Source organism: Gymnodraco acuticeps, unplaced genomic scaffold (assembly GCF_902827175.1).
Source record: "Gymnodraco acuticeps unplaced genomic scaffold, fGymAcu1.1, whole genome shotgun sequence".
In the NCBI taxonomy this organism is placed as follows: domain Eukaryota; kingdom Metazoa; phylum Chordata; class Actinopteri; order Perciformes; family Bathydraconidae; genus Gymnodraco; species Gymnodraco acuticeps.
Genome location: NW_022990295.1, coordinates 5,848,252 through 5,876,078, shown reverse-complemented (window position 1 = coordinate 5,876,078; position 27,827 = coordinate 5,848,252). Strand labels below are relative to the sequence as shown.

The 27,827-nt window shown below is 40.6% G+C and overlaps 4 protein-coding genes across 22 annotated transcripts in view; 3 read left to right on the top strand and 1 right to left on the bottom strand.

The window, feature by feature from the left end:
* Positions 1 to 333: 333 nt before the first annotated feature.
* LOC117549868 (feline leukemia virus subgroup C receptor-related protein 2-like) lies at positions 334 to 2,138 on the top strand. Its single transcript, XM_034221972.1, has 2 exons — positions 334 to 903; positions 1,910 to 2,138. The coding sequence occupies exons 1-2, from the start codon at positions 334 to 336 to the stop codon at positions 1,946 to 1,948; spliced, it is 609 nt and encodes a 202-aa protein (XP_034077863.1). The 3' UTR covers positions 1,949 to 2,138.
* LOC117549922 (feline leukemia virus subgroup C receptor-related protein 2-like) lies at positions 1,986 to 22,068 on the top strand. 13 transcript variants are annotated; one of them, XR_004569545.1, is made up of 12 exons: positions 2,890 to 5,676; positions 7,851 to 7,992; positions 9,283 to 9,423; positions 10,134 to 10,201; positions 10,494 to 10,597; positions 17,062 to 17,172; positions 18,057 to 18,162; positions 18,257 to 18,368; positions 19,036 to 19,107; positions 19,947 to 20,062; positions 20,326 to 20,387; positions 21,054 to 22,068. XR_004569545.1 is itself a non-coding variant. In XM_034222073.1 (11 exons), the coding sequence occupies exons 1-10, from the start codon at positions 5,026 to 5,028 to the stop codon at positions 20,021 to 20,023; spliced, it is 1,584 nt and encodes a 527-aa protein (XP_034077964.1). In that variant the 5' UTR covers positions 2,890 to 5,025; the 3' UTR covers positions 20,024 to 20,062; positions 20,326 to 22,068. The 13 variants fall into 13 exon arrangements, 10 of the variants coding, with proteins under 10 accessions (XP_034077970.1, XP_034077964.1, XP_034077963.1 ...); XR_004569546.1 differs by having other exon boundaries at positions 2,894 to 5,676; positions 19,036 to 19,103; XM_034222073.1 differs by having other exon boundaries at positions 20,326 to 22,068.
* A 403-nt stretch (positions 22,069 to 22,471) lies between these two features.
* On the bottom strand, positions 22,472 to 25,938 carry erg28 (ergosterol biosynthesis 28 homolog). Of its 2 annotated transcripts, none has more exons than XM_034222082.1 (5): positions 25,829 to 25,938; positions 25,315 to 25,470; positions 24,710 to 24,800; positions 24,503 to 24,621; positions 22,472 to 23,075 (listed from the first exon to the last, which is right to left on the bottom strand). In XM_034222082.1, the coding sequence occupies exons 2-5, from the start codon at positions 25,445 to 25,447 to the stop codon at positions 22,987 to 22,989; spliced, it is 432 nt and encodes a 143-aa protein (XP_034077973.1). In that variant the 5' UTR covers positions 25,448 to 25,470; positions 25,829 to 25,938; the 3' UTR covers positions 22,472 to 22,986. The 2 variants fall into 2 exon arrangements, with proteins under 2 accessions (XP_034077973.1, XP_034077972.1); XM_034222081.1 differs by having other exon boundaries at positions 25,746 to 25,879.
* A 410-nt stretch (positions 25,939 to 26,348) lies between these two features.
* The window catches only part of ttll5 (tubulin tyrosine ligase-like family, member 5), a 50,841-nt gene continuing 49,362 nt past the window's right edge, over positions 26,349 to 27,827 (top strand). For 4 of the 6 annotated variants that reach the window (XM_034222124.1, XM_034222126.1, XM_034222125.1 and 1 more), the window contains exons 1-2: positions 26,349 to 26,429; positions 26,782 to 26,913. In XM_034222124.1, the coding sequence (XP_034078015.1) occupies positions 26,855 to 26,913 (59 nt within the window). In that variant the 5' untranslated portion in view covers positions 26,349 to 26,429; positions 26,782 to 26,854. Of the gene's footprint in view, positions 26,914 to 27,827 lie in introns of all 6 variants that reach the window. The other 2 variants (XM_034222122.1, XM_034222127.1) reach the window with 2 other exon arrangements.

The following is a 27,827-nucleotide window of genomic DNA, read 5'->3' as shown; positions in this document are numbered from 1 at the left end:
TTTTTTCTTGAAATCAAATGGAGACTGATAGTGTAGTGAAATGTCATTTTCTTGAGTTTAGATTTCACATATCCTTGCCCTTTATTCCATTATGAAAAATAAAAGTATGTTACAGAAAACGCAAAGGTAGTCATAAGGCACCCATTGTTCTAACCAGGGGATTGAATTAACAGATTATCAGGGTGAGGATTGAGGGGTTATAAACTCCTGGTGCAACTTTATAATTCATTACATATTATGAATAAAATAGCTTACTGTTTTTGTAATACAGCTACTGCTGTGATTGGAGATCTACTTATTTTACAACTGTGCTAGTTTTACTTGAAGTACAAAATGAGAGAAAATACGTCTGTCTCGAGGGACAGGAGCGAACTTGATACGATTGGAAAATGTCCACATTTGGGAGCCGGGGGTCCAGATTGCACAGAGCAAACTAAATGTAGCATCCTTATTGGTGTGGACACCACGCGTTTGTACAAGAAGCGCTGGGTGATCGTGTTCCTGTTCAGCGCATACTCCCTGAGCAACGCTTACCAATGGATCCAGTACGGGATCATCAGCAACATCCTGATAAAGTTCTACAACGTGGACGCCTTCGCTATCGACTGGCTGTCCATGATCTACATGCTCGGCTACATCCCCTTGATCTTCCCGGTGACCTGGCTCCTGGATAAGAAAGGGCTGCTGGTCACAGCGCTGCTGGCCAACGCGCTCAACTGTTGCGGGGCATGGATCAAAGTGGCCAGTGCCAACCCCAACTTGTTCTGGGTGACCATGCTGGGCCAGGCCGCAAATTCCCTGGCCGAGGTCTTCATCCTCGGGATGCCCTCCCGCCTGGCCTCGGTCTGGTTCGGCGCGGATGAGGTCTCCACCGCCTGCTCCATTGGAGTTTTTGGGAATCAGGTGAGTTGGTGTCATATAGGAAACTGTCACTGTGATAGACATCAAATACATCCTGTTTTTATTTTGCTGCAAAACGAAATAAACTATTATTTTATAATAGTTTATTTCCAATTTGGATTACATTGTACTTTGATACGCCTATACCAATTGTATACGTATTCAATAACCACAAGCTATTACAACATCCCGCATTGTATTTATTCAAGAACTGTATTCATTCATCGAGTTTTTTACAGGATTGCTTTGAGACGTTTGAGTCTTACAAAATGGAAATAATATCAGTCCTGTATTATATTTTGGGTTTAATTTTCGTGACCAAACGTTCTGGTTAACGGTGCCGTCTGGTGGCCAGTTATATAGATTTTTGTTGGTGTTATTTCTAACTTTCCTTTTCACCACAAAGTTTGGCTATTTTTAATGTGTGAGGTGTCCCAGATCACAATGGATCCTGCAGAAGGAAAGCTATAAGAACATTTTAAATGATATCACTGGCAAATATGGTAAAATTAAATCTATGTCTCATGAAATAACACAATTGTTTATCTGAGCATTACGTATTCAAGCTTTTCACATTGCCTTCACCTTTTACCTTTTAATTCTGATTGATTTAGTGTAATCATTTTTCTTTAGGTGTCGATTGGCCATTCAACCCCTATTTATTCCATCCTGAAAATACAAGTACATCATAGCAAACACACAGGCAGTCACAGTGCAGCCATTGTTCTTATAGGGGATTGGATAAGCAGCTTAACTGGGTGATGACTGAGGAGACATTAACCAAACAAAACTCCTGCTATGAAGTGCAACCTTATATAATCAATTAGATTTGAATTTTGAATAAAAAAGCATTGCCAATCTGAGTGATAGCCTTAGCATATAAAACTAAAACGGGTAAAGATAAGAGCAAACCAAACATCAATCTCTCTATTGGGTTGGCTTTCTATGATCTGTTTCCTCTGTGATGACTTAGGTGTGTGTCCCGAGCCCCTGTCCTTTCTTTTCTCAGCAACTGGGTGGAGAAACACTCGGGTCAGCCTGTGCCTAGTGTGTGTGATAAAAGGATTTCTCAGACAGCTTAAGTATTAAGAGCTTGTGCAGAGCAGGTCGCTCCTTTCCATGCATTTTGAGTAGTTTCACTGTTTGTAGTACAAGTGAATGGTGTTTTGACTCACATGGCAAGAGATTTATCATAGATCTTTTTTTTAATTGTCACTTTTAATGTGTACATTAGGGGCAGTTCAAAGACCCTTGAAGTAGGTTACTGCTGTGGTGAAAGATTTCATTACATTCCAAGGGCGCACTTTTCACTTAAAGTGGAACATGGAAGAAAATACGACTGTGTCGAAGGACAGGAGTGCGCTTGATGCGATTGGAAACGGTCCACATTTGGGAGCCGGGGGTCCAGATTCGGCGGAGCAACTTAAATGCAGCATCCCTATCGGTAACGGAGGCTCTGTGGACACCACCCGTTTGTACAAGAAGCGCTGGATGATCGTGTTCCTGTTCAGCGCATACTCCCTGAGCAATGCGTACCAATGGATCCAGTACGGGATCATCAGCAACATCCTGATAAAGTTCTACAACGTGGACGCCTTCGCTATCGACTGGCTGTCCATGATCTACATGCTCGGGTACATCCCCTTCATCTTCCCGGTGACCTGGCTCCTGGATAAGAAAGGGCTGCGGGTCACAGCGCTGCTGGCCAACGTGCTCAACTGTGGCGGGGCATGGTTCAAAGTGGCCAGTGCCAACCCCAACTTGTTCTGGGTGACCATGCTGGGCCAGGCCGCAAGTTCCCTTTCTCAGGTCTTCATCCTCGGGATGCCCTCCCGCCTGGCCTCGGTCTGGTTCGGCGCTGATCAGGTCTCCACCGCCTGCTCCATTGGAGTGTTTGGGAATCAGGTGAGTTAATCTGAAGAGTCACTAATACCTCTGATAAATCACGTTTAATTATGTTTAAAAACCATCAGCATAATAATTATGTTGTCTTTTTAAAATTAAATTACTATAGTCGACCATAACCTGGCTGGATTGAGGAATTTGGGCAAATGGTTGACTAAATTATCTATTTGATTTGAAACAATAAATTGTCTCTAATACAAGTTTAATTATGCATTACCTGTCTTTGCTTACATATTGCTGCAAATTACCAAACAAATCTGCAAATATACCGATTAAATGCATGCAGTGAAAGTGAAGGTTTTGATGGCCCCTGTGGGTCAGTGGGCCCCGGAGCAGAAGCTTGAGAATACAATCCGCCTGTAGCCCCTTACTGTGCGTTATGGTCTGCTGTGATAAAACATAATGAGGTCATGTGCTGTCCAAAACAAATATTAAAGATGGCTAAACGAAGTGCGTGCGCGTGCGTGTGTGTATGTGTGTGTGTGTTTAACTAAAGCTATCACCCTGCTGAACTTTGGCCCTGAGTACGTTTGTGTTTCCCTCCATACAGTTGCCAATTAAAAAAAAAGATATAGGTTGTAGTTACTTTCCACCACAAACCAGCTGTTTCAAGGAATCATCATAGGAAAAATACAAACATGTTTTAAAGCCAAATTCCAATGCTGTAATCACGGAAGTTGGTCAATATGTTTTGTCACGTCACCAACCAAATCGGTGGTGACGTGCACACCTTCGCCATCTTTTGCTGGAAGCATACTTTATGACAGTGTTGCCGTGCTCCAGGTATGGTAAACAGACGGTTATCTGAACTATTACTTACGGTTAGACGCGAAAATAGTTTAAATGACCGGGCTGTTTGTTTCTTTAACCTACTGCTCATGTTCACATTTCGTCACGTTAGATACGCGTAAATGGACCGCGAGAAAGTTAATGCCGAAAGTGTTTCAGATATGAGACTAGGATTGTTTTACGGCCGGGTTATCTGCTGACGGTAAGCGTTTTATTGCGGTTGTTTTCATAGTTTTAAGGAACCTAACAACGAAGCAATCTCGGTTTGATAACTGTAGGCTACTGTGCCTCCCACTATATCCAGACACTGATCCTGAATCATTGACAGCATATCGACGTGCCACAGTTTTTCCTTGAGGACGCCTGGGAGTAACGAAGTGAATTTGGGGTTGCAGTTTGAATTTCATGAAAGTCTCAGATTTGTTTTAGTTTTTCGTTCCAGTTCTCTTTCCATGAATGGAGTTTTCCTCGCAGAGGAAGTGTAGCAGCAGAGAGCAGGACATCGGGGGGAAGTTACTTTTAGGTTGTGCATTCGTCAGGCATTCACAGCGTTGTCCGTCACTCAGTTCCACAGACTGTTGGCAGCCACAGGTCAGTTTAGGAGCAGTCAATACAGTCCTGTTTGAATGACAAAAACCATAGACTATCAAATGTTATTTTTTATATTGCTGTGCTATTTTGCCCATATAAGGGACAATTTGTGATTTCGAATCATTAATAGACTCTATTTAAATATTTAAATAGAAGATAATTGACCTTCAATAGATTCCATACCATGTCAGTGACTCCAAATCACTGCGTAATTGTATTACTACACTGGAAAACTAGGGCTATTTATATTTTACATTTGTTTATATTGTTGTGAAAGTAAGGCATTTTCTCTATTGGAAAGTCTTATTTACTTTAAACAGTTTACCTGTTATGTGACCCATTGATTACAATTCAATTCCAGATATTTTTACTACACTGGAAAATGTGCAAAACTCTTTTTAAGGGATTTTAGCACCTCTTCAAATGTTGTTGAATATTGTTATAACAATCTGCACTTTGCCTTACATCGCAATAACACCAAGATGGTCTCTGACCGTACTACCATATATTCAAACTCACCACCTGCTATAAAGATAGATGATGCAAGGAGGTGTGAATGAGAAGTTTTTTTTCTCACATGACCCAAAATGTGTTAAAAACCAGAGGTTAGTTTGGTAACTGTTGGCTGATTTCAGAGCTTTCCAAAATTATATTCAAACTGCACCCCAGTTCCACTTCTGCTAATTCAAAAGGACTTGGAAGGAATAATTGCCACAATGGGCAGATCTGGCAAACTTCATGTGATCATCATGTGGTAGGAAGGACGAGTCAGATAAACTGTCACGGTTTCTAAAGAGCAACAGACGAGGAGACATGTTTGCTCTTCCCTCCAGTTGATGAATGCAACAGAAGCCTCAAGGAAAGAGGTTTCATAGGAACAACATGAGTTCTCAGAATGAATTCCATCAGGACCTTTGCGATGATGGAGGCCTTGATTGTTCTCAAACAAGAAAAGAGAGAACTGGTTGTGGGGAATACAGCCAGCTTGACAACAGCAGCAACACCTCAGAGATTACGGACATTGACACTGTGCTTATCTTCCCTCTTATGGAGACCAAGTTGTACAAGCGGCGATGGCTCATGCTATTCATCTTCAGTGCTTACTCCATGAGCAATGCCTTCATGTGGCTGCAGTACAGCATCATAGGCAACATCTTCATGCGGTTTTACAACATTGACTCCCTGGCCATTGACTGGCTCTCCATGATCTTCTTCCTCACCTACATCCCCCTCATCCTGCCAGTCATGTGGGTGCTCGACAACCGAGGCATCAGGGATGTAGTGGTGGTGGGCGCAGCCTTCAACTGCATCGGGGCCTGGATCAAGACAGGAACAGCCCACCCAGACATGTTTGACATGACCCTCTTCGGACAGTTTGTCTGTTCCATTGCCACAGTTTTTATCCTGGGTATCCCCTCCAGACTCGCATCCCTGTGGTTTGGGCAGCATGAGGTCTCCACCGCCTGTGCCGTTGGTGTTCTGGGAAACCAGGTGTGTCTCAGTTTGCTTTTCGTGCTAAAAACATCTTTGGCCGTGTGTGTACGATTTTATGAACTTCTCATATTGGTGTTAAGAGAACTGTATGTGTGTGTCAGTTGACAGGAGAACATTCAATGAACAGACCTTGAGCAAATGTTTGCCTGGTGTAGCCTCACTGGTGTTTACTTGTGAAGTAAAAATGTCGAATGCTGATTTTCTTTTACAGGGTTAGGGCTTTTTTCATTTAAGTAATTTATCTTAGATTTCAGTTACTTTCTCTCAACATACCTTCAGCATTGTGTAACCATTTCAATTGCATGTTGAGGAAATGGAACTTACATGCACCGAAGCACATTTTTTGCAGAAAAGACAATTGCTAGAAAAATAGGGTCTTAAACTCATGAATCATAACAAATGTGCCCCTTATACTTACAATGGACTCTGCCAATGGCTATGTGAAAATTACTTTCCCAAACAAGAAGTAAGCAGAAATAACAGATTGTATATACTACTCTTAACAAGGAAATATGGCAGCCAATATCAGGCAATAATAGTGTGCCCGTGAACCGCCTGTTTCTGAACAATCCTGGAGGCTTATGATAAATTATTAGTAAATTGAGATTATACTGAGTAAGCGGTGTCCATGGAAGCTACAGCTAAAAATACTAAAATGTGTATTAAACCTGCTAGGTCATCTGAAGCTTGAACTAAAGGAAAATCTAGGCATGTCATATCTGTTTCATTTTACAGGAACAAAACGATTTAGAACTCAAGAGGTTTTGCAGTTTTCCACAAAGGGAAGAATTTGGCTTGATAGATAATTTTAGCTCTAAAAGGTTCTTTCTGTGAATGCCAATACAAACAAAAAAAGGATACTACACAGCCAGAACAGGTTATATATGTATGCCTTGTGATCACAGCAGTATCTTTAAGCCTTTACGTAAACATTAACCATCAAAAGAGGTCGGATCCCTCTTATGAAATGCACACCGGCCATTGTCCTTTTATACAATCTATGATTGTCACACATTTTCTACTGCTTAGGTCTGGCTCTTCAGCACTGAAGATGAAAGGACACATTGTTATTGATGTTTACCTTCATCACTCCTTTGAATCCGCTTCCTAAATCCGATGCTTTCATGCTGTAGTAGTTCACATATCCCCTTGAACGTTTACAAATGGTTTACATACAGTAAAATAAGTTAGGACTTCCATAAAGGCCTTTTAAGATCAGACAAATAAACACTGTGTGCCAAAAGAAACTTCATAAGAGGTCCTTGATTTGCAGCATGTGAGAAAAATCTTGTTCTTTAGTTTGGACAAGTTTTAGAGACTTACTTTACTTATCCAAAATGCAAAAAGATTTATCGATACAATGTATTTTCTTTGCATGTTCATGTATTTGTACATGTAGTTCTCTACAGAGCTGACTACCCAGTTACAGTTTGAAAATGACCACAAGTTAAATTAACAATTCTTGCTAAGAGTAGCAAAGTTGTAAGTGTATGATATACTATGCTATTTATAGGGGCTGCTACATTAAGAGGACTGAAGGGGGTCTGCTATTTCTCTGTGAATACTGTTCACAGATTTGTTTTACTTGAGGAACATGTCCCTTTCCCTCTCTTGCTTTTCCCCTAGAGCGGAGGGGCTTCAACTGGTGTCCCCTCTGGAATGTTTTTGAGGCCAGGCACTACTCATGGTATTGAAATGTGGAGGTTGTTGGAGGAGGTTTAGTATCTGAAGAAGTCAAACAGATATTGTATCTTCGTGTCAGGCACATGTCCCAAAATATGACCCCTTCCATTAGCTGTACTAAGATATAGTCTTACGTTTTGGAAAATACTCAAAAATGCAACTTAGTTATGCTAAGCTAAGTTAAGTGTTGTAGGACAGCTGTTTTTGTGCAAATATCCTACTACCTCTCCCCCTTTGACATATTTTGAATGTTATTACTACATATAGTTAATTAGTGTATTCACAATAGCGAGTAGTCATCACTCACAAAGCTTTTGTTGCATACTTTTTTTCCTCAAGACAGGCTTAAAAAAACTCAAACTTTAACTTTTCTGGAATTATTTTCTAGTTTTTTCTTTATTTCCCACTTTTTTAATAATGATCCACATTTCCTGTGTGTTCAGGAGGCAGAATAACACATGTTTTAATGTTGTGCCTCTCACCTACAGATGGGTATTGCCATTGGGTTCCTGCTCCCGCCCATCCTTGTGCCGAATGTGGACGATATGGATGAGCTGGCGTACTACATCAGGATCATGTTCTACACCAGCGCAGGGGTGGCTACCCTCATCTTTATCCTCGTGGTCATTGGTAAGAGATCCCACCCACCGGCTCATAGAGGCAGTCAGAGGTGTCAAGGCTCTTTGCTCATTCATGCAATAATGACCCACTGCAAGTCCCTTTCAATGTCATATAACTCCCACAGTCACTTGAGGAAAATAAATGAAAACGTGAAGTCATTGCAGCATTATCAATGACAATCTTTGATGACATTGTAATGGTATTTTTAGATGACAACTCAGGTGATTCTTTGTAGGGCTTCTGCACCATTAGAGTTGAACGTTTAACACACCATTCATTCTTTTATGGTCGAGCTGTAGGGCTCCTCAGGCAGCACTGCTGTCTCCTTGAGATGTGCTTTCTACTGAAAACTCAGCCGCATCACAGTCCGCTGGATGAGCAGCTGCAGTAATTGCTGTAATTGTTAACCTTTTGATGAGATGTGTTCAGACACGGATGTGAAATACATGCAGGCACTCAGGGAGCCATCATCAGTTCTGTTAGACTCTCTTTTCACCTCCAACACCGACAGTAAGAGACACATGCTGAAGCTGAATCACAGGATGCACTTTATTATAAGGGATATGTTTACAGGCTCTATGTGATATTACCAAGCTGGTAAATTGTCAGGCCAAAACAAATTCAACAGTTTGAACATACCCATGCCATGTAATGAGAATAATTCTAATAAGGCAACCTACAAAACAGTTTTTCTTATTTGGAAAAAACATGGAATACATGTGTGAAGCAGCTGACAGTGCCTGTTGTAAAAAAAACATTGATTAACTCTTTATTACCCAGTTATGATAAAAGTGGGCCAATTGGCAATAAAGGCAACCTGCTGAAGTAAAATATGAGATGGTTTATCTTGGTAAATATATACAGACTCCTCTAGTCGTCAAGGAAAATGTTAACCTACCATCAACACATTGAAAAGGGCTCCGGGCTGGGATTATCATAACATTTTATTTAACCTTTGAAAAGGTACAGCGTGGTTATCGGCGATAAGGAATTAACACAAAGGTTATTCATTTACTTGGAAAGTGAAATATCTTCTGCTAACACACACACACACACACACACACACACACACACACACACACACACACACACACACACACACACACACACACACACACACACACACACACACACACACACACACACACATATTACTTATCCACCTCTAAAATGTAACCTTCAGCTTCACTCTGGGCCATACCTCAGTTGAAGAGACGATGCTATATCAAAACAAGTTAATAAAAAAAAATACACAAGTAGCTTCCTAACTTCCTGAAACATTGTGTGTTTGTCTTCCAGTGTTTCAGGAGAAACCAGAGCTCCCCCCCTCCCAGTCGCAGGTTCAGGCCAGGAGCACCCCACCCGAGGAGAACTCGTACATGTCCTCTATCTTGAGGCTGCTGCGCAACAAGTCCTTCATGCTCCTGATGGTCTCCTATGGTGGGTCCCTTCCTCTTGCTTTAATCTCTTACTTCCACAAACAAGGTACTAAATACATATTGTCTCAAGAAAGAGGACTGTTGGTCTTTTATTTTCCTCTGATGTTTATCCGAGGCTGCCACTAAGTTCACTCAAACAAAGACCTCATATTTTTGACAAGCTAGAACTAGCAAATGTTCTGAATTTATGCTTTATTATGATTCCTAACAAATCAGAATGTTGTGTCATGGTTTACTTACATCACAGTTCCTTACATGACTTAGCTATAATATTCTAACTGTCCAAAAAAACAAATTTGAGCATGATGTAGGAAGCTAATCTAAATAGATATCATAAAAATAGTGGCGGAGTAAGTCCAGTTTTTTTTTTTACAAGAGGCTGTGTCATAATGCTGTCTTGATGATATTATCCCTCACTTCTGAGGATAATTAAAGTATTTTAAGATGTCTTCTTTTTTAACCGTGCAATGCATATTGATGTGTTGGTCTGTAAATGTGTACCGCTATAACAATGGGATTTTAAGGTCATTTTGTGTCTTTGTGCTCCAGTATAAATAAACGTATCAGTATTGACAAAGTCTGAAGGCTATACTGGACTTAATGTGTGAGGATGTCAGCTTTGTTTTTAGGGTGTATCATGAGGTGCCATCTGCACCTTATCTGACCCTACAGGTCTTCTCAAAATACACTGTTTTCTGTCTGTTCCTGCAGGGCTGAACGTCGGCTGCTTCTATTCTATTTCCACGCTGTTGAATCGGATGATCATTGATCAATACCCGGTAAGTCCCAGTGTTCCTGTTCTAAAATATGCCATTGCCTTATGTACTTATTTCACTCTGTTTCTTAATTTGTTTGACCTACTCTCGTAGTCTTTCTTTTGTGGTATATCAAAGCATGTAGACATTTTTGCGTTTTCTTCTGCAACTAGTAAACTATAAAGTGGCCAAGCAGATGACCCTGACACAGATAACTGGGCTCTGTTATGGCTCCGAGTTTCCTGAAAAGATAACTGCAAGTCGCAAAATGTTATTTAATACGCTATTTTATAACCGATCATTTTTCTTCTCTCAGGGTGAAGAGGTGAATGCTGGGAGAATTGGTCTGACAATCGTTGTTGCTGGCATGGCCGGGTCCCTCATATGTGGCATTTGGCTAGACAAGACCAAAACATACAAGTAAGATATTTGACCTGTGCACCAAATAATGCTACACTGATCGGAAGTAATGCTTTAGGGCAGTGGTTCTCAAACTTTTTTCAATAATGTACCCCCTTTGAAAAAAAAATGCAGCCAAGTACCCCCTGATCAGCGCAGAAAATGCCTATATAAAGAGGTACGGTACAGCGCTGCACCATCAGTGTCTGATTTATTAAAACAACAACATTGTAACTGAGAAACACTTAAATGCTACATTTCAAATGTTTACAATCCATCACTAAATTCATGGCAAGCCAATTTTAACATCATGCAATAACGCTCAGACGACATTAGTTGCATTGAACTGATCTTTCTAATAAGTTGTACTTAATGTCGTGAGAAACATGGGCTTGAGCTTCACTGAGGATCTTTGTCATTCTGACAGCGAGGCAAACTGCAGTTATTACACTTGAAATATGTGTAACTGTTAATATAAAACTCACACTGCTCAAACTTCCTCACTTTTCCTAAAATTAGTATATTTATTTATTTATTTTGGGGCGTGGGGAATGAAGAGAAAACAATATATGAGCATTTTATGAGCATGGGATTTTGACCCCTCATATAAACATATGCATAATGCTGCGCTATACTTTGCGGCCACACGCCGTTGCCAAGCAACGCTTATTGTTTAGGTCCTTTGACACGCAGGCAGTCATATAATTAACTAGAACTATCTAGATCGGATGGATTTGAACATAAACGCGAGTGAAGTATAACCGGACGCAAGAGAGAGAGAGAGAGATCAGATCAGCTGCTGATGATGGAGAACACGCAGCTCTGCATGATCACAGCTCCACCGCTGTGACGGATCGTTGAGCGAAGCAACATACACAAGAGTTAGACCAGGGGTGCCCAACCAGTCGATCGCGATCGACCGGTCGATCGCGGGGAGATTCCCAGTCGATCGCGAGATGTGTCTAAAAATAGAACAACAATATTCTGTTTTATCGTTAATGTCCTATAACATAATCTTCCTGTGCCAGAATAATGCACTTGAACGCATCAAAGCTTTGTGATTGGCCGCCGTGACCACATGTGTCGGGGCGTGGCTAGTGGGCAGTGCACTAATTCGCTAACGTTGTCCGTATCAACAGGAGTGACAGTCCGCACACAAACAAGACCGCAATTATGGCAGAAGCAAAAGTTAACATATATAATTTTAACTCCGAGTGGGAGGATGATTATTTTTGTATTTATTCCAATTGAAAGTCCATCTGTCTCATCTGCAATGCGAGCGTGGCTTTATCGAAGAAGGGTAATTAAGGAGCGGCATTTCAAAACAGTGCACAAACGCTACGAGACGGAATTCCCTCCTAATTCTGCCCTACGCTCCAAAAGGGGAGGGGCCTGAAAGGACAGCTAAATGCACAGCAGTCCATTTTCACCAGGCCCAACAACAAGAGCAAGGCTGCTACCAGAGCATCTTAACGTGTCAGTCACGTTCTTGCGAAACACATGAAGTCTTTCAAAGACTGCGAAGTTGTGAAATAAGCATTCCTGGAGGCTACCGATGCGCTTTTGGGGGACAGTAAAAAATAACAGTAACATTTCAACAGGTTTTTGATATAATAAAAACTCAAGTTAGATACGTTATTAATCAGCTGTAAGTTTTAGTTTGTTTGAATTTATTCATTATAATTATTGTACAAAATGGTATAAGATAAGAATGCAAACTTAAATTGATTATAATCTATTATCAATTCAGGTTAAGAAACTAGTGTTGCTTGCATCCTATTTTAAAGGCATTTCTTTTTATAATCTACTAAAATGCAACAAAAAAATGGTTTGATTCTATTAATTTTGTCTTTTTTATTGCACTGTTGCAGCAGATTCCTGTGTAGCTTCAGATCTGAGTTGTCTTATTATTATTAAGCCTAATTTATACTTTTGTAGCAACACTATTTTTATATAATGGCTAATAAAGGGTTCAGAGTATTTTCTTTTTTTCCTGTGGCATGTGGCAGCACTAGTGCTGCGTACCTGGACTCACATTCAGGTTCAGGTCCGGACTCAAGTCCAGAGGTTCAGGTTCAGGTCCGGATTTATAAGTCCGGACCTGAACCCATGGCTTGTGTCAAGTTGTGTGAGTAACTAAAGTGAACTTATTGTGAGCTAATTATCAATTACAAATTAACTCATAATCAACTCAAATTCAAACTCGTCAGGTTTATTGTGCTCCCTTCCAACTTGTGTCTACATTTCTCTACAAAGTACAAATGTACTGTACTGTACTGTCTGTACACTATGTATTTTCTACAACTCTACATGTGTACATTATACAGTACATACTACATACATAGTGATGTACATACATACTGTTAGAAATTAAAATCAATGTTGATATAGCGTAATTTTGAATTAAATACACTATTTAATTTAAATCAGTTTTATTCTGAAAAAACCGGAAGTTCACACTATTAACTTAATACTTTTATTCTGAAAAGTATTCACTTCCGGTTAGCATTAGCATGTGGCGAAATGCTACGTTTTCAAACCGTGAATCTAAGGTGAAATGACATGTGATGTTGTACACTGAGCACACTGGGATTAGCACTCATTTATTGACGCTGAATAACGTTTATCAGGGAATGTTTAAATAACCACAGACACCAGAATATACGTAAGTGCTAGTTTGTTTGCGAGTCCAAGTACCGGTTCCCGACGTTCCGGTTTTAACCGGACTTGAACCGAAACTTTTTACAAGTCCAGTACCGGTTCGGCGTACCGGTACGCAGCACTAGGCAGCACTGTTCAATGTTTCTTGAAAACATTACCCACGTGACGTGTGAATAAACACCAACTCTGTATCAACAACACTGTTGTGTAACTTCAGTTAAATACTTGTATGTGTGTAGATTAGAAAGAGGTAAGATAAAGGCATTATTTTATGAAGTATTAATCGTACGAAGGTCAGTTTTATACAAGTAGAAGTGTGTATTTACCTAGTAGTAGGCTGTCAGTAATGGCTACGCCTCTCTATTTGGTCTGGTAGATCTCGGCAGACTGGCAACTTTAAAAGTAGCTCTTGGTTAAAAAAAGGTTGGGCACCCCTGAGTTAGACCGAACACACATAGCTAGTTTATCTACTCTGGAACTAGCTAAACTAGTTATACATATATTTATTCTCTACTGTCGGGTCACTCATTACAGGTTCAGCGAGCTGCACGAGCCTGACGGGCTGTCAGGAGAGGGAGAGGAAAAGAGAGCACCCTGTTTATTTTTTCCATTTTATTATCCAGAGTTTCTGTAAACTTTTGAAGAAAGTAGTTCATCTACTATTAGTAGTTTGTTTAAACGCATTAATTACGTTTTTTTTTTTTCATTAACTAAAATAAATCTCACGTACCCCCTGCAGTACTCCAACGTACCCCTAGGGGTCCGCGTACCCCCATTTGAGAACCACTGCTTTAGGGTATCGACAAGAAACCAAAACTCCAAACTCGAGGTGTTTCTCAATGTCGAGGAAGGCTGCTCCAGAGCCACTATTTCAAGTATACTACGTCATCGAGTGCCGCCGAAGGACTGTTCCAATGTCCAGCATACTTGGAATTCTACCGAGGCCGGCGTACTTCGTAGCGGGACATTTCGAGGCTGCACATGTGTAGACTCCACGGTCTTAAAATCCCATACAATGCTTTGCGCACGGACCAATTTCCAAATCTTTGGCAGAGATCGCGCTCCATTTAAGGCGGGGTCTCGCATATGACGCACACCTGCACACCTGTTAGCCTGTTCCACAATTCTTCGTTTTCCGTGGCTAGGAAGGATTCTTGCCTCGCTTCTGAAGCAAGTGACTCGGAAGACATGTGCTACCAAGCAAGCGTCCTTGACATTGAGAAACACACAGTGTTCCCCTAGTCTAGGCAAGGTCCCATTAGGATATCAACGATTTATCAATAGGCGCATTCACACTGCGGTACTTTTCCCACAAAGGTTCATGTGAACTTAGTTCATGTGAACTCTTTAGTTCGCATGAACTAAGTACAGATCGCGTTCACACTGGAAAAAGTCCCTGTGGGTGGATTAGGCAAATTAAGCCGCTGACGTAACTTGTTCTTCTTCTGCTTTGGGCTTACTGGCAGGCCGCAAACCACTTCACGGCGTATACTGCCGCCCAAAGTCCCCGGCCGGAAGTCCCCGGAGTTGGGGACTGGCTTCAGTAGAAGCTGCTGGGACTCCCAGCAGCTTCTACTGAAGCCTTCCGAGTAAATCGCCAGAACGCCGACACCTCCTCATCTCCACCGCTCCCATGTTTTATTTTGTGTTGCCATAAATTAGTCTCTCTGCGTTTCTGCGCTGGGCTAATCCTAATGCTAATAATGCTAATGCGAGGATAATACAATGGCGGCTTCACAAAACTTTTTGGGAGTTTTACGGGGCGTGGTTTGCAATCCGCCCAGCCAATCAGAAATATAGCTCTTTTCTCACAAGAGAGCCGCACGAAAGTCCCTGCTAGAGAGCAGGGACTTTCGTGGGGGTAAAAAGGTTCACATGAACTCATTTTAGTACCGGCTCTTTTTGGTGTGAACGCGATAAAAGAGTTCACATGAACTAAGTTCACATGAACCTTTGTGGGAAAAGTACCGCAGTGTGAATGCGCCTAATGATAGTGGTTCCTAATCTGAATGCTAAAATGCTTAATGACCATGCTAACACGCTCTGATTTGATCAGTTGGGTTGTTTACAATGTTTACCATCTTAATTACGTGTGTTAGCATTCTTACATGACCAAGCATGACTAATAGTTTTGCAGTTATTTGGACGCAAAGTTTCAGGCAAAATACAATTGTGACCTTTAGATCTTGTGGGGAATGTGGAGAACTTCCATGATCGGCCATCAAATATTTTAAAACCTTAAATGTTAACCTCATGGTTGGGCTAGAGGAAAATTAGTAGATCATCAAAGCAGTTGTTTAGGTCTGGATGCAAGTGTTGGGACAGTCTGACCAGCAGTGCCATTCATAAAGCATCTCTAAACAGACTTCATTTTGAAGCTAAATGAGAGATTGAGTTACCACAAATGTAGTGCAAACTCCGAAAGAAAGTGCTATACAGTTATTTAAAGTCTCAGGGTCATGGGTGTATTTTATATCACCCATCCGAAGAGAGATGTTCAAGTGATTCGTGCCCACTCTGAACAAAATGAGAATCCAGTGGAGCTGAGTTTTATACATGATGTCCCTCTCTGCTTATCTGAACTGACAGGCTGTACTCTGCTGCTCCCTGGTCACATCTTAGCCCTCCACATTAAACATAGAAAATACCACTAATTCAACCTTAAAGGGAAGATATCTCATTGCTATCTGATTATTGATCCTGTCCTTTTGTCTAGATAAAGCATATAAATACACTAAGTAACGACCACAGCAGTTTTCTGAGTCTTGGATGTTTGGTACACTGTCTACACTAGTGACCTGGCATGCAAAGTATTATGATTAGGAAAATCCTCGGTCCACAGATTCCTTACATGCCATCACAAAACGTAGCTGTCAAAGCAGTCAGGTCCAGATTTAGGTTGTTGACCCTCTCACGCCTACTGTCTCATATGGTAGAGAGTTAAAGGACTCTGTTATAGTAACAAAGATGTTTTGCAGCAATTTTTTACGCGTGGTTGTACGAGAGGCAGCTTCATCAGAGTCACTCCGTTTGGGTGCGATGGGGGGGCTTCAGTGAATCAGGAATATTGTTTCTGCTTTGCAAGGATTAGTCAGGAATCTCATGTTAAGTAAGACAACTATCTTTTAAAATATGGCTGCTCTGGCACTAAAAAACACATCACTTTTTAAGGTTATTTAAAAAAAGAAAAATGTGACTGTGAACGTGTTTTATTTGTTGGCATTAATCCTGTTTGGGTGTATCATAATATGCATTATACGCTTGCATTTAATGCACGAGACACATGAAGTGATGCATGTCTGGAGGAGAAGTGCTACCGGCTCCTCCTATTGCTCCAAGTTTAACCCTGCTAGTTATACAGATGCGTTTTGCTTCTTGTAATACTTTCTTTTTGCAGAATATATGATAAAAAAGTCTTAAAATAAGTTTCCTTTGCAATGCGACATTTAACCCTATAACCAACAGTCATCAAAGCTATTAAAAAAGCTTCTTTTGTAATTAACACAAAAGAAAACTAAAACTGGGTGTTGCTTTTGCCTTGAAACATTATTAAGAAAGACAGATTTTTACATGTATTATTATGTTGTGGAATGTCTCTGTTCTGGTCAGCTCTGGCAGGCATGTAGTAATCAGGAGCCTTATCATAAGATGTATTAATGTGAAAGCCAATTCAGATGACGTTATTATATATTATCCTTAGTTACAATGTTTTTTTGGTGTATACCTACAAATACTGTTTGCTGTTTGCTGTGTGTGAATGCATTGCAATTCATCGTATCTTCTTCACGCTTTTTAAACTGTATGATTCACTCTTGTTTCCCCAGACAAACCGCCTTGGCCGTTTATGTCCTCTCTCTGATCGGGATGGTCATCTACACCTTCACCCTCAACCTGGGTTACCTGTGGGTGGTGTTTGTGACAGCTGGAACTTTAGGGTATGTAACCATTAGAGAGCAAGGCAATACACATCACAGACAGGGGGAAATAACAAGTGTAACCATCAACAGCTATTTCTGTTTGAGAAATCTTGAAGCTAAATCCATACCTCATCGCAAAACACACCTATTTTGTTAACTTTAAGGTATAGTAGGTAACGTTTCCATGTAAGAAATGTAACCAAGGTACCAATCTGTTTTATTTATTTGCCTGAAATGGCGTTGTACCTCCTTTGTGCATGGGTCAGTGTTGTTGTTTGCCAGAACGAGTCATAAATTGACTTTTTTTCCACATTTTGAGCCACTTATTCTACGCACTTGGTTGTCTTTTACCTCTTTTTTTAAACCACTAGATAAAGGGTTTTATGTTATCCAACATCTGAATATTTAGCTATCAGAGAAACAAGCTGAGCAAACAGTAGCAGGAGCTCTACTCTCAGACCCCTCTGCAAAACAGTTTCAAAGAAACACTTACTTTTTATCGTAATGTGTTTATTGTCTTTACCAGATTATATCAGAGAAGGAGACCGTTCTGGATAAAAAAGGCAGGCTTAGCAGCTCTGTAGTCTGAACTCTTCTAATGCTGAAATGCCTTCAAAACATTCTGTCTGTAGTTCAGGTTTCTTTGCATTTCTGCTGCTTTGTCAAAGCAATATTAATGCTCCACTGGTCCCTCAGTCCACGTGATTTGTCTTTACAATTATTGCTATTTTTGTTAAGCTGATTAAATCCATAACTGGTTTCCATAGCAATTCCTTGTCTGCTTTCATTTCTGAAACCCAGACAGGATTTATTAACTGTCCTTGGCCTCCTTTTTAAGTGCAGATAAAACACTTTAATTTGGTGTTTAATTTGACCTTCGGTGTTTGCATGTGTGTCTGCAGCTTCTTCATGACGGGATATCTTCCTCTAGGCTTTGAGTTTGCAGTAGAGCTCACATATCCAGAGTCAGAGGGAACCTCCTCTGGACTGCTGAACTGCTCAGCTCAGGTCAGTAATGATAGCAACGTTTAATACAAATTTACAAAATACAAAATGTGTTTGTTTTGGGATGTAAACTTGAAAGGTTTTATTCTCCTTTCAGATCTTTGGAATCATTTTCACCATCTCCCAGGGGAAGATTATTGATAGATGGGGCACTTTTGCAGGAAACATCTTCTTGTGTATTTTCCTGCTAATAGGATCCATACTGACAGGTAGGATATTAGCTTAACCAAATACCACAGCTCTAAAAACAAGTTTCAAAAACAAGTTTCAAAAACTAAATAGAACTTTGAACTCATGTCGGCATGTGATATTCACAGGAATTTTAACACAATGTGTATTTTAGAATTGAAGCATGACTGGTGTTAATCCAGTGTTTCACACGCTACAGGCATCTTTCATGAGATGAGACAGCCCCCTCGTGGCTGAATAAAGGACAACCACTAATATAAAGCCAATTGAAATCGAATGCTTTCTAACACTTCTTCACTTTTAAAGCATTATGATGATTACTTTTTGCCATTTATTGGTTGTGCATCAACAATAACACGGTGCAAAATATCTTATATTCCCTGACATTTGACATGTAAGTAGTCACTTTCAAGATGCTGTTTTATATGAATTGTGTTAACTCATTGTAAAGCTCCTGAAGTTGTAACAGATTTGTGGAGGTAACACTGCAACCAGCGTGGTTAATGCCGTCCTGAAAGAAGTTGCCACTGATGTGCTATTTAATTTAACTTTTGATAATAATGGTGATTACCAAACGAACACAATTCTCCGCATTTAAATGTTCCTCATGCCAACTTGGAAAAACATACTGCGCTAACTTTAATAAGAGCAAAACCTCAATAACCTTTTCTGTCCCCTTTATCGTAGGATTAATCAAGTCTGACCTCCGCCGGCAGAAGGCCAACCTCCAGCAGGCTGAGGTGCGGACAGTGAGTGTAAGTAAGTGGGCTTGTCTGTGGTCCTCACACTGCTGCAGGCATGCACAGGGGCAGCGCTGCATGAAACTCTGTCCAAACTCACTAAAAACATGTTCTACTCTCAGACAGTAAGGCACACTTTTGCTTTGTCTGAGAGCTCTCCAAATCACTCTTAACAGCATGTTTACCATCTGGTGCTTCAACAATTTAATTTTTTTTCTCACTATCACTGGCAAAGAGTGCAGATGACAGTGTCACAGGATAAAACCTTTCTAAATCACTCTAACTATGTGATAACATGCAATTATCAAATACAATTGGTTGTAATATATTGAAAATGAATGCCATTTAAAAAATACCTTGGCATACCTCATCACTCATTGCCTTCTTAAAGAAAAACTTAGAAACTCTTTTTCTTTCTTTCCTTTTTCTTTTACTGTTAACAATATTCCAATTCTAAATCCACACTAAAATAATAGCTCTGGTTATCCTGTACACTACAATTTACATTTAACAGATACTCCTTTTTAATTAATGGAATGAAAGAACCAGCAGTGAGATAAATAAGAATACAGGCACAATAGTTGATATGAGAAGTAATCGGTGAAAATCTATGAAAAATATATCTAAATAAACTGTTAATTTATCATATTTGGTATAATTTACTGCTAAATGACTAGATGCAGGTCATATTTTCCTCACTAAAGGCAGTGTAAGTGTGGCTGCTGGGTGAAATGCAGGCAGTCTAAGTTGGGTGTTTAAGGTTTGGTGGTGTGGGATGGAGGAGATGTGGGTGATCAGGTGGCCCCTCTGGGACCCTCTGGGACCCTCAGAGGAGTGACCTCCAAGCTATCATTCCAGCCTACAGGCTCTGTGACATCGGGAAAGGACTACGGGGCCACAGCGACCGTCCACTGGCAACGGCAATCTTGACATAAACCCAAAACCTCATTAAAACCAAAACCTCTTCATCACCAGTAAGACGATACTCTACACAAACACACAGTGATATTTGACAGGAAATAAAACATATTTTTAACATCAAAAAGCCATTGAATCTTCTAGAAAATTCTGCAAAACTGTAACAAAAAAGCACATTAAGTTTCAATTTACAAAAAGAGAAGGTTTAATCAATTCTGAACAAAGCAGGACTGGTATTTCTAATAGAAAATGTTATAAACTACTGAGCTGCAGTATATTCAAATCCACTTCATTGTTGAATAAACCATTTTATTTCCAGATTTCAGCCTTTTTTTAAAACTCATGATAATAATTTCCTGCTAATAGGGTTAGTACTGACAGGTAAGATATTAACTTATCCAAATACCACACCTGTAAAAACAACTTTGAACTAATGTACGCATGTGAAATTAACAGGAATTTGAACACAGTGTGTATTTTAGAATTAAAGCATGACTGCTGTTAGTCCAGTGTTACACACGCAACAGGCATCTTTCATGAGATGAGACAGCCTTAATTAAAGATTCCTACAAATTAAAGGCTAATTGAAAAAGATGAGTTATTTGTGAATCAAAAAGAAAAATATGCTTCTTAAAATTCCTTAACTTTTAAAGCACTGTACTGATGACCTATCGCCATGGAGGTCAAGCAGGTTCACCTGCTGGTATCGTGGAATAACATATTTTATCTTAAAATCAATCATGATTTCCTGCACTTGTTTTTTTTAACATTTTCTTGAATCAAATCTGTTAAAAAGAAATGAAAACGATCATTAGACATTTGTGATTAACTGATGACTAACTGAGTGATTTGATGAGCACAGAAAAAGGTATTAATAATATGGATTTAATGCCAGAGTAGAATTAAAGTTTTAAGATGTTTGATTCTCAAGAAATGAATAATATGGTTTATGTTAGCATTTAGCTGTCTTTCTGAATGCTGTGATGAGTTGAGAATTTGTGTCATCTTGTTTTCATTTGTGATAATTAATATTTGTTTCCTTTACAGAAAGCCACGGCTGAGTTAGAAGGAGCCGTACCGCCACCTGCACTTCTGAAAGAGGGGAAGTGATAAGGGGGACAGACTCTGACAAAGATGCTGTTGACTGATTAATCACAAATACTGTCACTTTAACATGCATTAACACACACAGGGGCCACAGAGGAAGCAAAGCTGCAGTGAAGAGTGAGCAGAGGAGAGTGAACCCCTCTGAGCAGCACTCTGTCAAACATCTGATGTACTGTACGTCCACACACTGATTCAAACACCAGAGACTCACACTAATGCCCAGGTGCAATGTAGCTCATCCCAAACCAAGCACAAGGCAATCATTCACAAGGGGAACACACTTGGATCCTCGTATGTTTTAAAAACATTGAACTCATCATCTTATTAAACATTGATTTTACCCAATGGAGGCATTTCAGTGCAATGCAACTGCCACTTTAGTGTTTTTAACTTTTCCCGAACTTTTAACCGTCTGATTAGTGTTGATTCAGTGATCTATGAATCTTACAAGCAATATTTTAAAGGTGTTTCCTATTACTTGACCAATTTGTGTGTAACTGATCTCAGTCTTTACATTGCTGAAGGCATTCATTAGAGTGCAGACTAAAACAGTGTTCCTCTCATGTTATCATCTCTACCTGCCATCCAGGATCACATGGAGGAATAACTTCTGCATACTTTTGACTATAAATGTAATTGATGCCGTGCATCAGTTTTGTCTTTGTGTAAGTGATCTCTACTACACATTTGGTGTTAGATATCTAGATTAACATGCAATCAAGAAAGTCTGGAATGTAAGCTCAGCTCAAAGCGAGACGGAAGGCAAATTAATCTATTGCAGTTGACATTTTGCACAATAAATGTTTTAATGTGAACTTTTACTTAGGTTGTCAACTTGTGAGTGGGAAATGTAGTTCATGCTATAATAACTAGTGTGCCATTCAAGGGTTTCACACTATTCTGTGGGGACTGTCAGGTGATTTTACTATTTTATAATAAATGAGATTTTAAGGTGCCTGTTTTTATTTCACTCTTTTTTAGTACAATTTACTCTATGAAAAACGAGTTACTCCAGATGTTGTTACCAGCCACAAGGGCTGATCTATTCTATATTTTGACTGAATAAACAGTGTAGTGTTACCTATGACTCTTAAGGAACTTATAGAGTAAAGACATCGTTGACATTACAAACCTGAATAATAGGACTCGATGCAGCTCGTTTTGTTCCCTATCTGTGTGGACAAACAAAAGGTGTTACCGTATGCCTCTCTCGATATAATGGGGGAGTTATGAACAAATGTACATAGTGTCTTAAATACCTCATCATTAAAAGTGTGCTCATGTTTACTGAATTTAAAATTCTTATCATGAACCAGAAAACGAAAAAATACAATTAGAAACTAGAAAGCACCAAACGCTTCACTTTTAAACGTTTTATAGGACAATAATTGGGCGTACAAACATTTCACAGCACGAAACAAACATACAGAATAACTCTTTATAATTGTGTTTATGAGACTTTGTAATAAAGAGCATAGTTTTAGACTGTAGAGTCATCTGTGCTCCTTGGTGGATAATGAATAAAAAAAATGTATAGGAAGTGGAATCATTTATGAGCGTATACACATACAGATGATTGTCATTTAGCCTGACAGTAAAGATAATAACTAAATGAAACCTCCATGTATAGATCGTTTGTGAATTAAGTAGTTATTAGCCAGCATAGATTCATCACTAACATGACCTTCCGTCCGACCGTTTGATTGCACTGAAGTGTAAAATGTCAGTTTAAAAACACGAAACCCAATGTTATGTAGTCTATAGAGAGGGTTAACAGTGAGAAATGAATGTTCAAACAGATCTCAAGTTCTTCAAGGCAAGCAGCAGCACTCTAGGAGCTGGTCACTTTGAGGTGCGGTGGAAAACTCGGGACTCAGTTACGCTTCTTCTGTCGAGCTCCGACTTGCTCTTGTGACTCTGGGATGCACTGATACCCAATCAGCATTCCTATGATGGAGAAACCTAGAAAAACACATAAAGATGCCATTAGGATTTAGAAGAAATATGGTATAATACAGAGGCATCACACTACTCAGCCTCCCCGGGAAAGTTTACTCTAAGGTACTCGAAAGGAGGGTCAGGCCGATTGTCGAACCTCAGATTGAGGAGGAACAATGCGGATTCCGTCCTGGTCGTGGAACGACGGATCAGCTTTTTACTCTCGCAAGGATCCTGGAGGGGGCCTGGGAGTACGCTTATCCGGTCTACATGTGTTTTGTAGACTTGGAGAAGGCGTATGACCGAGTTCCCAGGGAGTTACTGTGGGAGGTGCTGCGGGAGTATGGGGTGAGGGGGTCTCTACTCAGGGCCATCCAATCTCTGTACTCCCAAAGCGAGAGCTGTGTCCGGGTCCTCTGCAGTAAGTCGGACACATTTCCGGTGAGGGTTGGCCTCCGCCAGGGCTGCGCTTTGTCACCAATCCCGTTTGTAATATACATGGATCGGATTTCGAGGCGTAGTCTTGGGGGAGGGGGTCTGCAGTTCGGTGGACTAAGGATTGCACCACTAATTTTTGCAGATGATGTGGTTCTTATGGCTTCATCGGTCTGCGACCTTCAGCACTCACTGGATCGGTTCGCAACCGAGTGTGAAGCGGCTGGGATGAGGATCAGCACCTCCAAATCTGAGGCCATGGTTCTCAGCAGGAAACCGATGGACTGTCCACTTCAAGTAGGGAATGAGTCCTTACCCCAAGTGAAGGAGTTCAAGTATCTCGGGGTCTTGTTCTCGAGTGAGGGAACAATGGAGCGTGAGATGGGCCGGAGAATCGGAGCAGCGGGAGCGGTACTGCAGTCGCTTTACCGCACCGTTGTGACGAAAAGGGAGCTGAGCCAGAAGGCAAAGCTCTCTGTCTACCGGGCCATTTTCGTTCCTACCCTCACCTATGGTCATGAAGGATGGGTCATGACCGAAAGAACGAGATCGCGGATACAAGCGGCCGAGATGGGTTTTCTCTGCAGGGTGGCTGGTGTCTCCCTTAGGGATAAGGTGAGAAGTTCGGTCATCAGGGAGGGACTCGGAGTTGAGCCGCTCCTCCTTCGCGTCGAAAGGAGCCAGTTGAGGTGGTTCGGGCACCTAGTTAGGATGCCACCTGGGCGCCTCCCTAGGGAGGTGTTCCAGGCACGTCCAGCTGGGAAGAGACCAAGGGGTAGACCTAGGACCAGGTGGAGGGATTATATCTCTTCGCTGGCCTGGGAGCGCCTTGGGATCCCCCAGTCAGAGCTGGTTGATGTCGCCAGGGAAAAAAAGTTTGGGGCTCTCTGCTGGAACTGCTACCCCCGCGACCCGACCACGGATAAGCGGGAGAAGATGGATGGATGGATGGATGGTATAATACATTACAATGAATGATTAGGGGAATACTGTATTTCCTATCACTCCTCACTCACTTGCAACAATGAGAGGAGCCATGACCCCGATGGTCAGAGGAGCAGTTTTGTAGATGAAGGCTTCAGACAGGAAGTGGCCCAACGCCAGCACAAATGTCCATAAGGTGATGTGATAGAGCCTGCAGGAGACACACAGTGGAAACAAACAGTAAGAAGACTGCCAACAGAAACACAAAAGGAGGTGCAGAAAGTGAGAAGCTGTCTTACGTTTTGTTCTGGATATCAATGGCACAGGAACAGCGGATGATCGATGACAGTAACGTCCAAATCCCAAATGTTCGAGCTTGGAGACCATTAACTGAGGAAATTACACGCAAACAGAAACTCAGGAATGAAAGAGTCAAAAAAGGAACCATTATATTTTCCAACAGAGACTACTGAGTGAGCAATGTGTATCATTGTAACTGCAAAAGGGCCAGTTGAGTACATATCTCTAATTCTTCAAAAACAAAATGTAATATATTATTGTGAAAAATGTCGTTTTGTAATGTGCCAATATTGAGTTTCCTCATCAGACTTCTTTTAAATCACAAATATTAATATTGGCCCAACAGTGTGGACCTAAACATTAAAGATTGTTTTAGATGTTTGGGTTATGGCCTCTTAATATTCCTGACTGTTTACACTGATAAACAGTCCAAATGTTGTCTTAGAAGCTGACACAAATTGCAGATATTCTTTTTCTAATGCTATTTTATAAACACCTGCCAGCACCAACATCAGGCTCATTCGAGTAAAATGTGTTTTGATGGGACATTTCATGTTGTACTGTGCAGTGCATTGGTGTTGTCCATAAAACCGGCTTTCCTCACCAAACTCTGGCGTGCCTGTGTAGAGCTTCTCTGATAAAAAACTGTGATCTCGGAAGCTCTGCACGGTGTTTCCCATCGCGATGACCGAGACCATCAACAGCCAGCTCCGCAGGACGTTCAGAAAGCGACCCATGTTTTCTTTTTCCAGAGACGCACCTGTCACAGAGAAAAAACCATGATGTTATTTATCAGTGCAGGATTCAAACTGAAGGCAAATGCATGTGCAGCTCGATGGTCATTTAAAAGCAGAATTACAGGTGTATGTGGTATGTTACCTGACTAACACACCACAGGACTGTCTAACAAGAGATATTCCGCAATAACTAACGTGACGTAGCAGGCTAACGCTGCTTCAACCTGGTTAACACAATTAACAAGCCTTAAGATAAAAAATAATGATAGTATCAACAATATTTTGTTCTTATATTTACCTGGCGGCCTTTATAAAACTACCATGTAAACGTGTTCCTTCGACAGAAGAGAGAACTTCACATTAAATGAGACTCAAACAAACCCAGTATGATGTTATTCTCACAACGGCAAGTCTTTCAATCTTGAACTCTGGGGTTGACCAATAGCAAAGCTTAAGAAATGGCTCCATTCAATCGTACCATTCATATGATTGGCCCATACGAGCAGTCAGGTTCCTCCTACCTCCTTCGCCAACCAATAGAAATCAAGACATCAGGTCACGTGTAGGCTGAAGGCTAGGCTGTGTTCGAACAAAGAGTATATAGCGAGCGAGAGAGTGATTTTTCTTGTCTTATGTTGTCGTGAAATCTGGTCAAGTATAGACAGTGCAGAAGATGTATTTTATGTTCCCGTTTGAAAATGATATGCTGTACAAAAACACAAAGGACTGAATAGCCTATACTATTATTACCATTTGAGTACATCGAGTAACATACAATTACTGTCACGTCCACCGTACGTCCAACCACTGGATGCAAAGCAAAGTTTGGTCATTTGGACAAATAAATATCGTCCTGGACTGCGCATGCTCCCTGCTCTGTTGCTACTCAGTTGTTGTAGTTACCAGGAAGATTAACCGCGATGATCAACTGGCCCTGGTGATAACAGCTAGCTTAGCAGTTAGCTGGCTCTGAGAGTTAAAGGCAAGTTTGCGTTTGTGTGTGCTTGTAATGCATTTAAAAAACGTCTCGAGCTAAGCAGACTTTACATAGCTAGCTTCCTGTACCTGAAGTAGGATGTCAGTGAGTGTTATTAAGCTAACGAGTGTTTGGCTGCCTGTCTGGGTTTAGTCTTAACTGGACGTGTAACGAAATATAATTTCACTACAGGTAGAGCTAATCAAATCATTTGTTCTCGGTTACCTGTGCTAAATGTGAAACACTATTTCAGGACAATACGAATAAGCATTCTTTATTCGCTAGCCTCTGTAGGCTATTAATATTATATTGCGCATGAATGGACATTACAGCTATACAATGTCAGGTGTTCTTGCAGTTGGTGTTGGTAGCGTCAGGTGCCATGGTGAACACTAGACACTTGATCCTCGTCCTCCTCTCTCAATGTGAAGATGCCTGCTGTGGTCCGTGGTAAGGAGGACTCTGAGTCCTCCTCAGAAGACGAGCAAGAGTAAGTACTATGTCTACCGAGGAGTCACATAATAGAGACTATGGTGTACTGCAGTCAGCAATAGTCAATTTAGTCATTCTTTCTCTATTATTTTAGCGTATAATCACTGATCCTTAATCTCGATGTTAAATAAAGATTATTTCTGAACTCATTTTAATTTGGTCAGTTATTAGCCTAATAATGCAAATCACACACTTATTTTGGTGGGTTTTAGAGTCTACACAGCATTTGACACAGTCTATCCTTAGATCCTTGTTTCAGATAAGAAAACAATACCATAAAAACCTTTGCAGGGGTGGAACAACTCAGTGACCTTGTTTAGCTTTTAAATAGCAGCTCTGTGCAACTTCACCACACTACTGACAACTTAAAGTGTTCATTCTTGTGCTTAACATTATACTTACCTACATCTCATATCTGATCACATACACTTGTGTGGGTGTTTCTTCCCTTTAAAACAGGCTCTTCCATTGATATTTTTTGCATCACTTTTATAGCAGTTATACGTTTGCAAACTGTGGAGACACGTAGGATTTTGCTCACAGTCCCTGCAGCTTCTGGACGAGGCTCTCTGAATTACTCTGGCCTCTTTCTGTGTCAGTAAGATCCTTAGCAAACTGATCCAGACTACATTTCCCTCTAAATACAGTATCAGTGTCACCCTGCAAACCGTAAGCATTGTTCATTTTGTAATAGCTGTATTATATAACTATTTTCTTCCGTAGTTTATTGATCATGTAATGTTATCTGTCATGTGTGCAGGATTACAGAAGAAGCCCTGTTTAATAATTTAAACCAAGCTACATTTAGACAGAATGACACCTCAAGGAAGCTTTTATTTTGCATAATTGATGAAAGTTTAACTGAATGACAGAGAAGAGCATCCAGATCATAGCTGCAACTGTTGCTTTAAG

Bases quoted from the DNA above. Each gene is read 5' to 3' on its own strand.
- LOC117549868 (XM_034221972.1), top strand. From the start codon at position 334: ATGAGAGAAAATACGTCTGTCTCGAGGGACAGGAGCGAACTTGATACG. The intron at 904-1,909 runs GTGAGTTGGTGT...TTCTTTTCTCAG, and splicing joins TTGGAGTTTTTGGGAATCAG to CAACTGGGTGGAGAAACACT.
- LOC117549922 (XM_034222073.1), top strand. From the start codon at position 5,026: ATGCAACAGAAGCCTCAAGGAAAGAGGTTTCATAGGAACAACATGAGT. The intron at 17,173-18,056 runs GTATGTAACCAT...GTGTGTCTGCAG, and splicing joins GTGACAGCTGGAACTTTAGG to CTTCTTCATGACGGGATATC. The intron at 18,369-19,035 runs GTAGGATATTAG...CCTTTATCGTAG, and splicing joins AATAGGATCCATACTGACAG to GATTAATCAAGTCTGACCTC.
- erg28 (XM_034222082.1), bottom strand. From the start codon at position 25,447: ATGGGTCGCTTTCTGAACGTCCTGCGGAGCTGGCTGTTGATGGTCTCG. The intron at 24,622-24,709 runs GTAAGACAGCTT...TGTCTCCTGCAG, and splicing joins ATTGATATCCAGAACAAAAC to GCTCTATCACATCACCTTAT. The intron at 23,076-24,502 runs GTGAGTGAGGAG...GTGTTTTTCTAG, and splicing joins GGCTCCTCTCATTGTTGCAA to GTTTCTCCATCATAGGAATG.